Source organism: Hippocampus guttulatus, chromosome 15, assembly GCF_054856545.1.
Source record: "Hippocampus guttulatus isolate MCC_2025c chromosome 15, RoL_Hgut_1.0, whole genome shotgun sequence".
NCBI classification, from domain to species: Eukaryota; Metazoa; Chordata; class Actinopteri; order Syngnathiformes; family Syngnathidae; genus Hippocampus; species Hippocampus guttulatus.
Genome location: NC_141275.1, coordinates 11,090,406 through 11,101,320, shown reverse-complemented (window position 1 = coordinate 11,101,320; position 10,915 = coordinate 11,090,406). Strand labels below are relative to the sequence as shown.

The 10,915-nt window shown below is 42.6% G+C and overlaps 1 protein-coding gene across 3 annotated transcripts; it reads left to right on the top strand.

Moving 5' to 3' along the window:
* The first annotated feature begins 61 nt into the window (after positions 1-61).
* Positions 62-9,419, top strand: hephl1b (hephaestin-like 1b). 3 transcript variants are annotated; one of them, XM_086131281.1, is made up of 19 exons: positions 62-357; positions 2,113-2,357; positions 3,210-3,422; positions 3,495-3,680; positions 3,766-4,020; positions 4,279-4,447; positions 4,561-4,700; positions 4,792-4,923; positions 5,010-5,215; positions 5,404-5,545; positions 5,986-6,198; positions 6,549-6,765; positions 6,854-6,993; positions 7,232-7,357; positions 7,440-7,546; positions 8,070-8,301; positions 8,532-8,671; positions 8,764-8,917; positions 9,050-9,419. In XM_086131281.1, exons 1-19 carry the CDS (start codon positions 185-187, stop codon positions 9,127-9,129), a joined length of 3,270 nt encoding a protein of 1,089 aa, XP_085987407.1. In that variant the 5' UTR covers positions 62-184; the 3' UTR covers positions 9,130-9,419. The 3 variants fall into 3 exon arrangements, with proteins under 3 accessions (XP_085987407.1, XP_085987406.1, XP_085987408.1); XM_086131280.1 differs by having other exon boundaries at positions 5,401-5,545; XM_086131282.1 differs by having other exon boundaries at positions 5,401-5,545; positions 9,033-9,419.
* Positions 9,420-10,915: the final 1,496 nt, after the last annotated feature.

Here is a 10,915-nt window from a genome sequence, read left to right as displayed (position 1 = left end):
ATCATTCTACGGAGGCGGTCGCTGCTTTCCTGCCTCAATAGACTGACTGTTTTCATTCGCACACACTCTCAAGTCCTCTGACCTGTTGCGTTCACTAAGCGCGCTTCCGCACTGAAACCGTCTGTGGATTTTCGCCTCTTTTTTGTTTCTTTTCCGGTGAACATCTCTCGGCTCCCGCGCGACCATGGAGCGGACCTGGACCGCATTATTTGGCTATTTATTGTTTATCTTGTGTCTCACCGCGGAGGGGACGCGGGGCCGAGAAAGGGTCTATTATGTGGGGGTCATCGAGGACTTGTGGAATTATGCGCCAAGTGGAAAAAACCTGCTGAACAACGTGGACGTCGCAAATGATGAGTGAGTGCATCACGGGTTCTTTTCATGCTGTCAAAAGCCCAAACACAAGTTTTTCTTTAGGAGCCGGAGGATGCATATTGAAGTCACCAGTGACTCAGAGGAACGTGTTATATATAACACAAAAGGGGTCAAAGACAGACAATTTGACCTCTTTTGCTACTATCTTTCTCTGTTGTCATTGACTATAATAAAACACTCGTCTCTCATATTATAACTTGGACTTTGAAGGGGCACCTGCAGCAATGTTCTTTCCCTTTTAGCTTAACGAGCATATGGTTGACCTTATTTATAGAAGTACATGACAGGCACAGGTATATAACAACCACCCCCTGCTCCTGACCTGACAAAAAGCCTCCAATACTTCACAAAAGCATCATACAGTGGTTCCACCATCTTCAAGCCAAAGTCGTGAGCGAGGCAATGAATAAAACGATTAGCCGAATGCAGCAGTATAATAGGCGGAAATAAATGTGCACACACTTAACCTTCGTGGCTGACCAGTTCCTGCTGCACCAAAGCATTACAGAGACACATGATTCAAATGTATCTAACAAGTGCTTTTCCATTTATCGTCTAAAAATCATAGAGACTTTGAATCTTGTGGCAACATGATGCCACGGGGCTCCCACAAAGTGAGAAAGGATTGGCATGAAATGATGTCAATGAAGTTACACACTGTGATGTCAGTCATATAGTAAAGGTCAAAGTCCCCACACCAACCTACTGCCACAACCTGCTACCAAAAAAAAAAAAAAGTATCTTTGGGGTGCGTCATCCATTTATTCAAGTGTCCACCATGTACCGTGGCTATCATGGAAGAGCTAGGACTGTTTCAACATTCTTTATGTTCCTGTTTGAGCATACCAGAGGAGGATGATTACATAATGCTGGACTTTTTTGAGTAACTTGATCAGCCAAACAACTCTTCTTCCCCCCCAGAAGCCAGCATTCACTGTGGTCAACATTTTTTGGGCTGGTGTCAGACTAAGCATTTTAGCGTAGGCTGTTTTGAACTTTCGACACATTTTGCTCTCCTGATTCAGTTTCAACATTTTGGCCACTTGGAAAAGTTCTCTCCCCCTTAGTGAACCAGTTTGACGGTGACGTACAATGCATTCAATTTGTTGTGCAGTATAAGAGCAACATTTGACCTGTGACTCATTTCTTAGAGTTTAAGTGATTGAAAATGAATGAAGATAAATTATAACCTTTGTAAACAATTCAGATTCATGATTCCTTTGTATTCAATTGCGAGTCTTGACTCAACACACTTTCAAAAATTCAATTCATTGGAGCGCCCTGTGTGGTTTCTGCATTCTGCATGATAGGCGGGTTGCCAGATTTGCGTGCTCTACGAATTAAAGAAAAAAAAAACTTTTGTATGGCACACTGTAATGTAAACAATGTACAAATGTAAATAAGCAGGACCGGTTCAGTCTAACGTTCAACTTACTCAAGTCGAATTTGAAAACTCAATTTAAAACAAATCAAAGTCGCGAATTTCCATGACCCATGTCCTAAATTTATCGACTTAAGTTTAACTCTCGTCCACCATCTCCAGTTATACTTTGCACGAAACATGAATCCGTATTTCTGAATACATTATTAACATCAAACAATTTCTGAACAATAGTAAGGAGTCTTAACGCTGTCTTCTTCTGAAGTTGTATGAGATGTAGTGGTTCACATAGCTGACTCAATTTCAGACCATTCACCCATTTACGAGAAATCTCACTTCTTCGTGATAAATTTCAGGCATGCTTCAATTTTTCTGGAGAGAGGACCCCAGCGTATTGGCAGTGTTTATAAGAAGGTCATGTTCCGACAGTACACCGATGCCACATACAGCCAACAAGCCGCCCGCCCCACCTGGTTGGGCTTCCTGGGACCCATACTGCGAGCGGAGGTCAACGACATCATCGTGGTCCATTTGAAGAACATGGCATCCAGGAACTACTCGATGCATCCCCATGGAGTTTTCTATGAGAAGAACATGGAAGGTGGATTTGAAAGACGATATATAATGAATAACTTGTGTGTACAGTAGAAAAACAGTTGTGTCTCTTAAGTTCCTGTCGACCCTTCTCGTGTAAAATTAAACAGCTGCCAGTGCTGAAAATGTGCCTATAAGCGATCACTTTACTTTTTATTAAACCATATGGGGATGTTTACATTGTGGGGGGGGGGGGGGGGGGGGATGCTAATTACGCTACTTTAATGCCTCAAGTCTAAAATTGAATTTGTGATAGGCACATGAAAAAAAAGGACAGCATTCCAGAACTTGATGTCTGTTTTGGAGATAAGAAAACTCCTAGGACAACAATGGTCGAGTATTTTTGAAGCCTTTGTTTGGCAACAGGTCCCCATCCCCCACTTTTCAGGAGAGAGCAGGTGGCTGCCATTCAGATTCCTCTCGGGAACTGAAACCGAGTATTTACCCAGAAAGCAATAAGACAAATAACACTTCAGAAACCTTTGCCTTGCTTTGAGCTCCTGATAAGGCACGCCTAAGTCAGAGCCTTTTTTCAATGTTGATAAAAGGGGAAGGGGGTTTGCGGTTTTGACGGAATGAGGATAAAGAGGAAGGGGGGTTGCTTTCTTGCCACACTTGGAAAAAAAACTACTGATAGAATCGGCACATTCCAAGGAACAACAGTGTCAAGTACACTGTGGCGTAGCGAACTATTGAGATGCTGACAGAGCACATAAATCATATTTCAATCAAGGAAATGGTCATTATTTTCATTTAGGATGGAACCATATACAATCTATGAAGCCCACATCATACCTATGGTAAATTCTAAATGGAAAGTGAAACTGACCTTTTCTTGTTGTTGCTGTTGGCCTCCCAGGAGCGCTTTATCCAGATGGAACATCTGGTCACCTCAAGCAGGATGACTCTGTACCACCAGGGGGAAGCTACACTTACCGCTGGGAGGTCAGGCCCGAATTTGCCCCGACTGAGGACGACGCTAACTGCTTGACCTGGGTGTACCATTCTCACTTGGAAGCCCCCCGGGATATCGCCTCTGGACTTATCGGAGCTCTGCTTACATGCAAGAAAGGTATAGAGGCCCCTTATTAAATACGGGCAGGGTAAATAGAGCCAGGACAGTATCTCATCTCTCACTCATCAGGGATCCTGAAGCAGAGTAGTGAAGAGGGCATAGATCGCAATGACGTGGCCCAGGATGTCTTCCTGATGTTTAACGTCGTGGATGAGAACCTGAGTTGGTACTTCGAGGACAACATTCAGAGATGTACTGATCCAGCTGGTGTTGACCGTGAAGACGAAGACTTTGAGGAGTCAAACCTGATGCATGGTAATAGATTTTCTTCACCGAATGCAACTTGTTTGTTTCAGCCATCTCCTTCCCTCTGACCTTTCCTTGTCCCCTTGTGTAATAGCCATTAATGGGTACATGTTTGGTAACCTGCCTGGAATTGAGCTGTGCCAGCACCGTGCAGTGTCTTGGCATTTGTTTGGCATGGGTAACGAGGTGGATATTCACTCTGCCTTTTTCCATGGAAATACCTTACTGGACCGTGGCCACCGAACCGACGTGCTCAGCCTTTTCCCAGCTACTTTTGCTACAGCTGAGATGATCCCGACAGCAGGGGGCAAATGGCTGCTGACCTGCCAAGTTAATGACCACCTGCAAGGTAGGGCGCTTGACCTTTAACCCCACTCCCCTTCAATTAAATTCAATTCAATTTGTATTATATTAACACGAGCATACTGGTGGTGAATGTATTTTGATTTTAATACCGTAGGTATACCACTCAAACATTATAGTAACGAGATTAAAGCGAGCTCTAACGAGAAAAAAACACAATAAAAGTGAACAGTTTGATTGTCGTCTCGGTATGGAGGCTCTAAGACATCCCAAGCGTGTGTCAAATGTTTCTCTCCTATTGCAGCTGGGATGCAGGCCTTTTATCAAGTGAAGTCATGCGGCAATGAGACCAGTTCCACAAAGATGAGTGGTGTTGTCAGGAATTACTACGTGGCAGCAGAGAAAACCTTGTGGAGCTATGCTCCCTTGGAAACAGATCTGATCCAAAATGTTTCCCTCACTGATCCCGACAGGTGAGGCCCATGTTGCCGAGGACAGCCTCTTCATCCTTTATTATCATTTATCGACTTTTTACATTTGTACAAAGTCCAGCAAAATTTGCATACATGCCTCTTTTTTTTTCCAGTCCATCAGAGACATTTTTTGGTAAAGATGGAGGTCGGATCGGCGGTACCTACATGAAGGTGACATACAAAGAGTACACAGATGATACTTTCAGCACGGAAAAATTACGGAGTACTGATGCTCTCCACTTAGGAATCTTAGGTGATGCATTTCCGTTCCTCAAAGGGGAAATTTGAATCCCTCCCCTAACCCCTCATTGCATAATCGTGTCTGCCTCCAATGTACCCTCAAGGTCCGATCTTGAGGGCGGAGGAAGGAGATACCCTACGAGTGACCTTCTTGAATCGGGCTGATAGAAACTACAGCATTCATCCTCATGGCTTGCACTATGAAAAGCGCTTTCAAGGAAGTAGCTATAACGATGGTGAGTAATAAAATAAAATAAAATCATAAAAATAAGAAACACTTTGGTAAACGGGTGTGACAGCTGCAGTTCTTTCTGTGAATAAGGTGTTGACAAACCTGGCGCTCAAGTCGCTCCGGGGAAGACTTTCACCTACACCTGGCAGGTGCTGGAAGGCCCGTCATCCTCTGACTCTCCCTGCATCCCTTATTTGTACTACTCTGCAACAGCGCCTGTTGAGGACACCAACTCGGGATTAGTGGGACCCCTGCTCGTGTGCTCCAGAGGAACGTTGGGGGAAAATGGAACTCAGGTTACTCAGCATGAAAAAAAAATCCATTTGCAGTTGGAAATGGGGCAGAACTACAACATACTAAAAATATATTTGTCAAATTTTTACGTGATTAGGTAGAGGGTAAAATAATACGGCTCGATCTTGTGTTGGATCACATTATACTGTGATGGTAATGTTTTGACCTCTGTTTACATTATTGACAGAAGGGTGTGGACAAGGAGTTCTTTCTTCTGTTTTCTGTCATGGATGAAAACCTTAGCTGGTGTTTGAACGAGAACATCGAGATATTTGGCACCAATGAGTCGAAAGTAGATGATGAAGACTTTCAGGAGAGCAACAAGATGCATGGTGAGCAGTTCCTAATTGTGTACAGATGCCACAATATAGCGGCAACGCACTTCAAATGGTGAAGATCATAAAGCATCAACACCGTGCATCTAGCATGTGCACGACAGTGAACTCATGTTACATAAACGACTGGATGAAGACTAAAGCCACATCCACAGGTTGTAAGAGCGTGTGCACACTTGCGCAATCCCATAATCTCCATTGTTTACTTTTACTTCCCCTCGCTGAAAATGTTCAGTCTTTTCCATTGAGTTGTGCTGATTTTTTTTTATATCATAAAAAGCTGGCATTTGAACAGAGGTGTGTAAAAAATTTTTATATCCATTATATTGGGGGAACACTGGACCTTTCTAACTTAAGTGCAGTGGACAGATGTGGGAACGTTCTAGTTTGTTGCTTTTGGTTCACACTTCCTTGTGTGTTTTCCTGCATTTCAACAGCCGTAAATGGACTCATGTACGGGAACCTTCTCGGGCTGGACATGTGCGCCGGGGACAAAGTTATGTGGTACACCTTCGGTCTGGGCACCGAGGTGGACATCCACGGTGTTTATTTCGAGGGGAACACCTTCAAGAAGCAGGGCACCACGAGGGACACCCTCAATCTCTTCCCTCACACCACAACTACTGTGGAGATGCAGCCAGACACCCCTGGTCAGTCTCACAAACATGTACATGCACGACACCACATCCTGTTTTTGGACTGAATGGGGAGGGGTCACCCATTCATCCAAAGTCTATTTGACAAGCAGTTATGTCATCGGCAAAGATATATTCGTGTGCGGATTTCCGGGGACAGGGCTGAGATGTCCAAGTCCTTATCTGGGAAACCACGATATTCTGTAATTTCCTAAAATCGAAACATGTCAAGCATTTCCACCTACGCAGATGCGCGAGGGAATCTTTCCAGCACAGTTCAAGGAGAAGTTACACCATTAACCAGCAAGCACAATCAGACTTTCATGGAAATGAAACAAATTCATCTTCTTTTACTTCTCCGACAGACACTTACGAAGTGAGCTGCAGAGTAACAGACCACTACTCAGGTGGCATGAGGCAGCAGTACAGGGTAACCCACTGCCCAGGTCGCAAAGTGAAGAGCACGCATACAGCGGCGACCAAAACTGTTCAGTATTTTATCGCCGCTGAAGAAATCGAGTGGGACTACTCACCCAGCAGGGAATGGGAGCTGGAGAAACACCACAGCACATCAGAGGACAGGTATGCGAATCTGGCATTTAGGACAACATTTTCGGTACTACTGGCTAATGACTGAGAAAAAAAAAATCTATCTTTTTTTTTTTTTCAGTCCAGGCAATATATTTGTGGGGAAAGGGAAGAACCGAATTGGCTCACGCTACAAGAAGGTCGTGTATAGAGAATACACTGATGAAAGTTTCACAGTTCAGAAGAAGAGGAATCCCAGTCAGGAGCACTTGGGAATTCTGGGTAAGATTTGGATTCATTATAATCCAAAGAGTCCGATACACACAGCTCACCTGGAATGGAAGGGAGTGGTTTAAGGTCATCCCACGGCGGGAGAGAGTGCCTATGTGAAAAGGAAATACCATAAGACTCGAGATCCATCTCAGCTCAAGTCACTGAGACCTGTCGGGTGCCTTTTATGCTCATTCAATTGGTAAAACTTGAACACATCTAAATTGGAATTATCTTTTTCCCCATCTAGGTCCAATCATCAAATCTGAGGTGGGGGAAAAGATTCTTATCATGTTCAAAAATAAAGCAAGGCATCCATTCAGCATTACTGCACATGGAGTTCAGACCTTTGGCCCATCTCTTGCTGTCCAGTCTGGTAAGAGTGCGAAAAAAATTATAACATAAAATGTATTTGGCTTGTCATTGCTCATTGAACGTTGACAATTTTCTGTTATCAGGTTTCTTGACAATGGTGTCTTGGAATGTACCGGAAAGCTCCGGACCGGGGCACTCGGATCCGAACTGCATTTCCTATGCCTACTACTCTGACGTTAACTTCATCAAGGTACACGTTGTCTACATACAGTAAAAAGTCCCATAGATGCACAGAGTCTACGGTGCGTCATAAGAATATGTTAATGATTAATTTCATGCAGATATCATGCAGAAGTGGCAATGAGACATATGGACAAAAATCTTGGGAGACAGCTCTCGATCGGTCAATTAATCAATCTGGGGTTTGACTCAACCCCTTCATTTTCCTGGAACCTTAACTTAAAGACCTTTGGAACAAAAAAAGAACAGATTGTGAGCCAACACCAGTGTCCTTTAACCTGACAAATGTTTTTTTTTTGTTTGTTTGTTTTTTGCATGAATGGACACATATTCCCAAATATGTGCTGTAGAAAATAAAATCATGTAGAAAGTCTTCCTTGGACCCCTGTGAGGTTCAGTGCATTTGAAAATGGATGGATTGATAGATGGACTCTTCAAGCGACCCAATACTTTTGTCCATAAGTGGAAGTTAACTATAAACACACAAGACGTGTTGAAAGAAAGTTAATGACGACGCATTTGTGCATGTTCAGGATTTATACAGTGGTCTTCTGGGCCCGCTCGTGGTCTGTAGGCCCGGGACTCTGAGGGGCGAGGGGTCCAAACGACAGAGGCTCGACGTAGAGAAGGAGTTTGCGCTGTTTTTCATGGTGCATGATGAAAACCAGTCCCACTATTTAAAAGAGAACATCAGAACATACCTCGGGGAGGACCCTGACACCTTCACACCGGATGAAGAATTTGAGGAGAGCAACAAGATGCACGGTAAGAACCCTAGTTAGCATGTCTCCCTTAGTGTTCTGAGTTTGAATTTCAACCTTTCTATTTGGAGTTTGCAAACAATACAAGCACTGGGAAAACATGCAAACCTGACCTAGGAACGCCGGAAGCCAGATTCAGATTCCCAGCCTCAGAACTGTGAAAGAGACATGTAAATCGCTCATCCACTGAGTTCATCGTATAGGTTTTAAATGGTGTAAATGTGTGTATCGTAGGGATAAATGGCAAACTCTACGGCAACCTCCATGGACTAGTGATGAACCAGGGACAAACGGTTGACTGGTATCTACTGGGCATGGGCAACGAAGTGGACATGCACACTGTACACTTCCATGCTGAGACTTTTACCTACAAGGTGAGCTTTGCACACGCCAATCCATCACATAAATAAATCTTAATATTAATTCGACCGCACAAATCAATATACAATATCCTTGTTGGTGTCAGACCGATCGCGTGCACCGTGCGGACGTCTTTGACCTCTTCCCCGGGACTTTTCAAACTGTGGAGATGGTGGCTGGCAACCCGGGAACGTGGCTGCTCCACTGTCACGTGACTGACCATATCCACGCAGGCATGGAGACCACCTTCACCATCAATGGTAAATTAGGAGCACGTGTCAATTTCTTCTACCGTCCTTTGTACATGTATACATCACTGTTTCGCAATCGTTTTATGAGCTTATCATGTCAATAACTTTTTCTGTTGCTATAAAGTGTAAAACCTGTTGCAGCTGCTGCTCCTGAAGGTCCCAGGCAGATCTTGTTCCTCTCCCTCACATTTGGACTTTTGGCAGCAGCTGCGATGCACTGACAGATTCTGGGAACTGTCGAAATACACTGGGTAAAAAAAAAAAGGGGGCAGAATCACACTTGGCTATTTGTTTACTTGACGTTGTGTCTTAATGCAAGTGTCGACCCAGTCCAAATATTTCTAAGATTGTGCAAGTTCGAGTGTATGTAATACTCCTTTAGAACTATTTTATATGTATGGAAGCTTTCGCTGTTGTGTTATGTTCATTTGCTCGGCTGGGTTAGCGAAGCACTGCTGCACCAAATATTTTGATATGAATGTAACTGTACAATAAAAATGTTTTTGTCAAAGTTGAGTTGTGTTACTCAGTATCGCGCACATTCACATTATGTGATTGTTTGACGTACTTGTTGTGCTTGTTACACTGACCTTTGATGCTGTAGTGCAGCATTTAGCAAATATAAGGTTTGATTTAAAAAAAAGATGTGCTTTCCTTTGGTTTGGAATGTGTTTTTTTTAAATCAAAAATACATTTCAGTTCGTATAAATATGTACAATCCTTACTCTATGTATACTTATTATGGTATCTATCCTCACTATGCTCACTATGCTCACTGGAGCCTGTTTGGTATTTAATAAACTGCTCGATTAAAATGTTTTGCAGATAAAGGTTAAATAAAATATGCCCCTCAAAAAGACTTTAAATCAACCAGTTCTTAACATAAATGAAGCTGTTTTGAAGTTAAAAGTTAAATACAACTGAATTGTGATTAGGCAGTGATTATTTCCCATGTCACTTGAGGGAACCCCGTTAGTGGTACTCGTACCACAGATTTTCCATGAAAAATGTATACGTGAATGTCGAACTGCAAATTTGCTTTCCATCGGATATTGGACTTTATCTAAAATAAAACAAAACATCTGTTTTATAAACTGAACGAAATAAGCCACGTGTGACACAATACTTGACTTGTTTGCAGTAAATACAGACTCGCCCAGACAGAAACTCGTGCCGTCTGATTAATCAATGACCGAGTGATCAAACGTGAATGGTTTGAGACACCACAGATGTTCATCACTGTAACGACACATCATTGCATATCAATGGGTGTGACTGCAGACCACTCAGCGACTCATTTCCATGTTGATCACGGGTCAATGCTGTGACTAATTGCAGCCAGTGGTTTCAACAACTAAAATGTAAACCAGATTCAGTACCTCCAATTAAAGCAAAATTTCCGACACAACTGCAAAAACTAAAATTGAACCAAAATTAAGTATCTGAAATCAAAGCAAAATATGCTTGTTCTTTTTATACTACGATATTTGCTCTTACTAGGCAGTATTTTTGGAAGAGCATTTCACTTGCTTCAAGCATTTTCCCCCCTCTTAAAACTATAACAAACCAGTTGTAAGAAATAATGGTTGTTTTTTTAGACTACTGTACTTTCAGAAATGTTGCCCATTCAAACTCCCTCATTTCCACTTCATTACGATTTTCAAGCACAGTTATTGCAGGGTAAATAGGACAAACATTTGACACAGGGAAGCAATTAATCAATCAGTTCCTGGTTTCAATGCAGTATCGGTACAGATCCAGAGTCTGAAGAAGAAGAAAAAAATCACTCATCCTTATCTATAAGAATCCATTATGTGTTCAGCGACAATTTGTTTGGCTTGATCATGTTTCGATCTTGACGTCACACATGACACCTCAAGGAATGTTTTAAATCTCAAATGTTTTTATTTTCCTTTTACAATTTCATGATTAGTTTAATCTTCAGACAGCAAAAACAAAGTACTTGTTGTGTCACAAACTTCAGAATCAATCGAAATATATAGACCC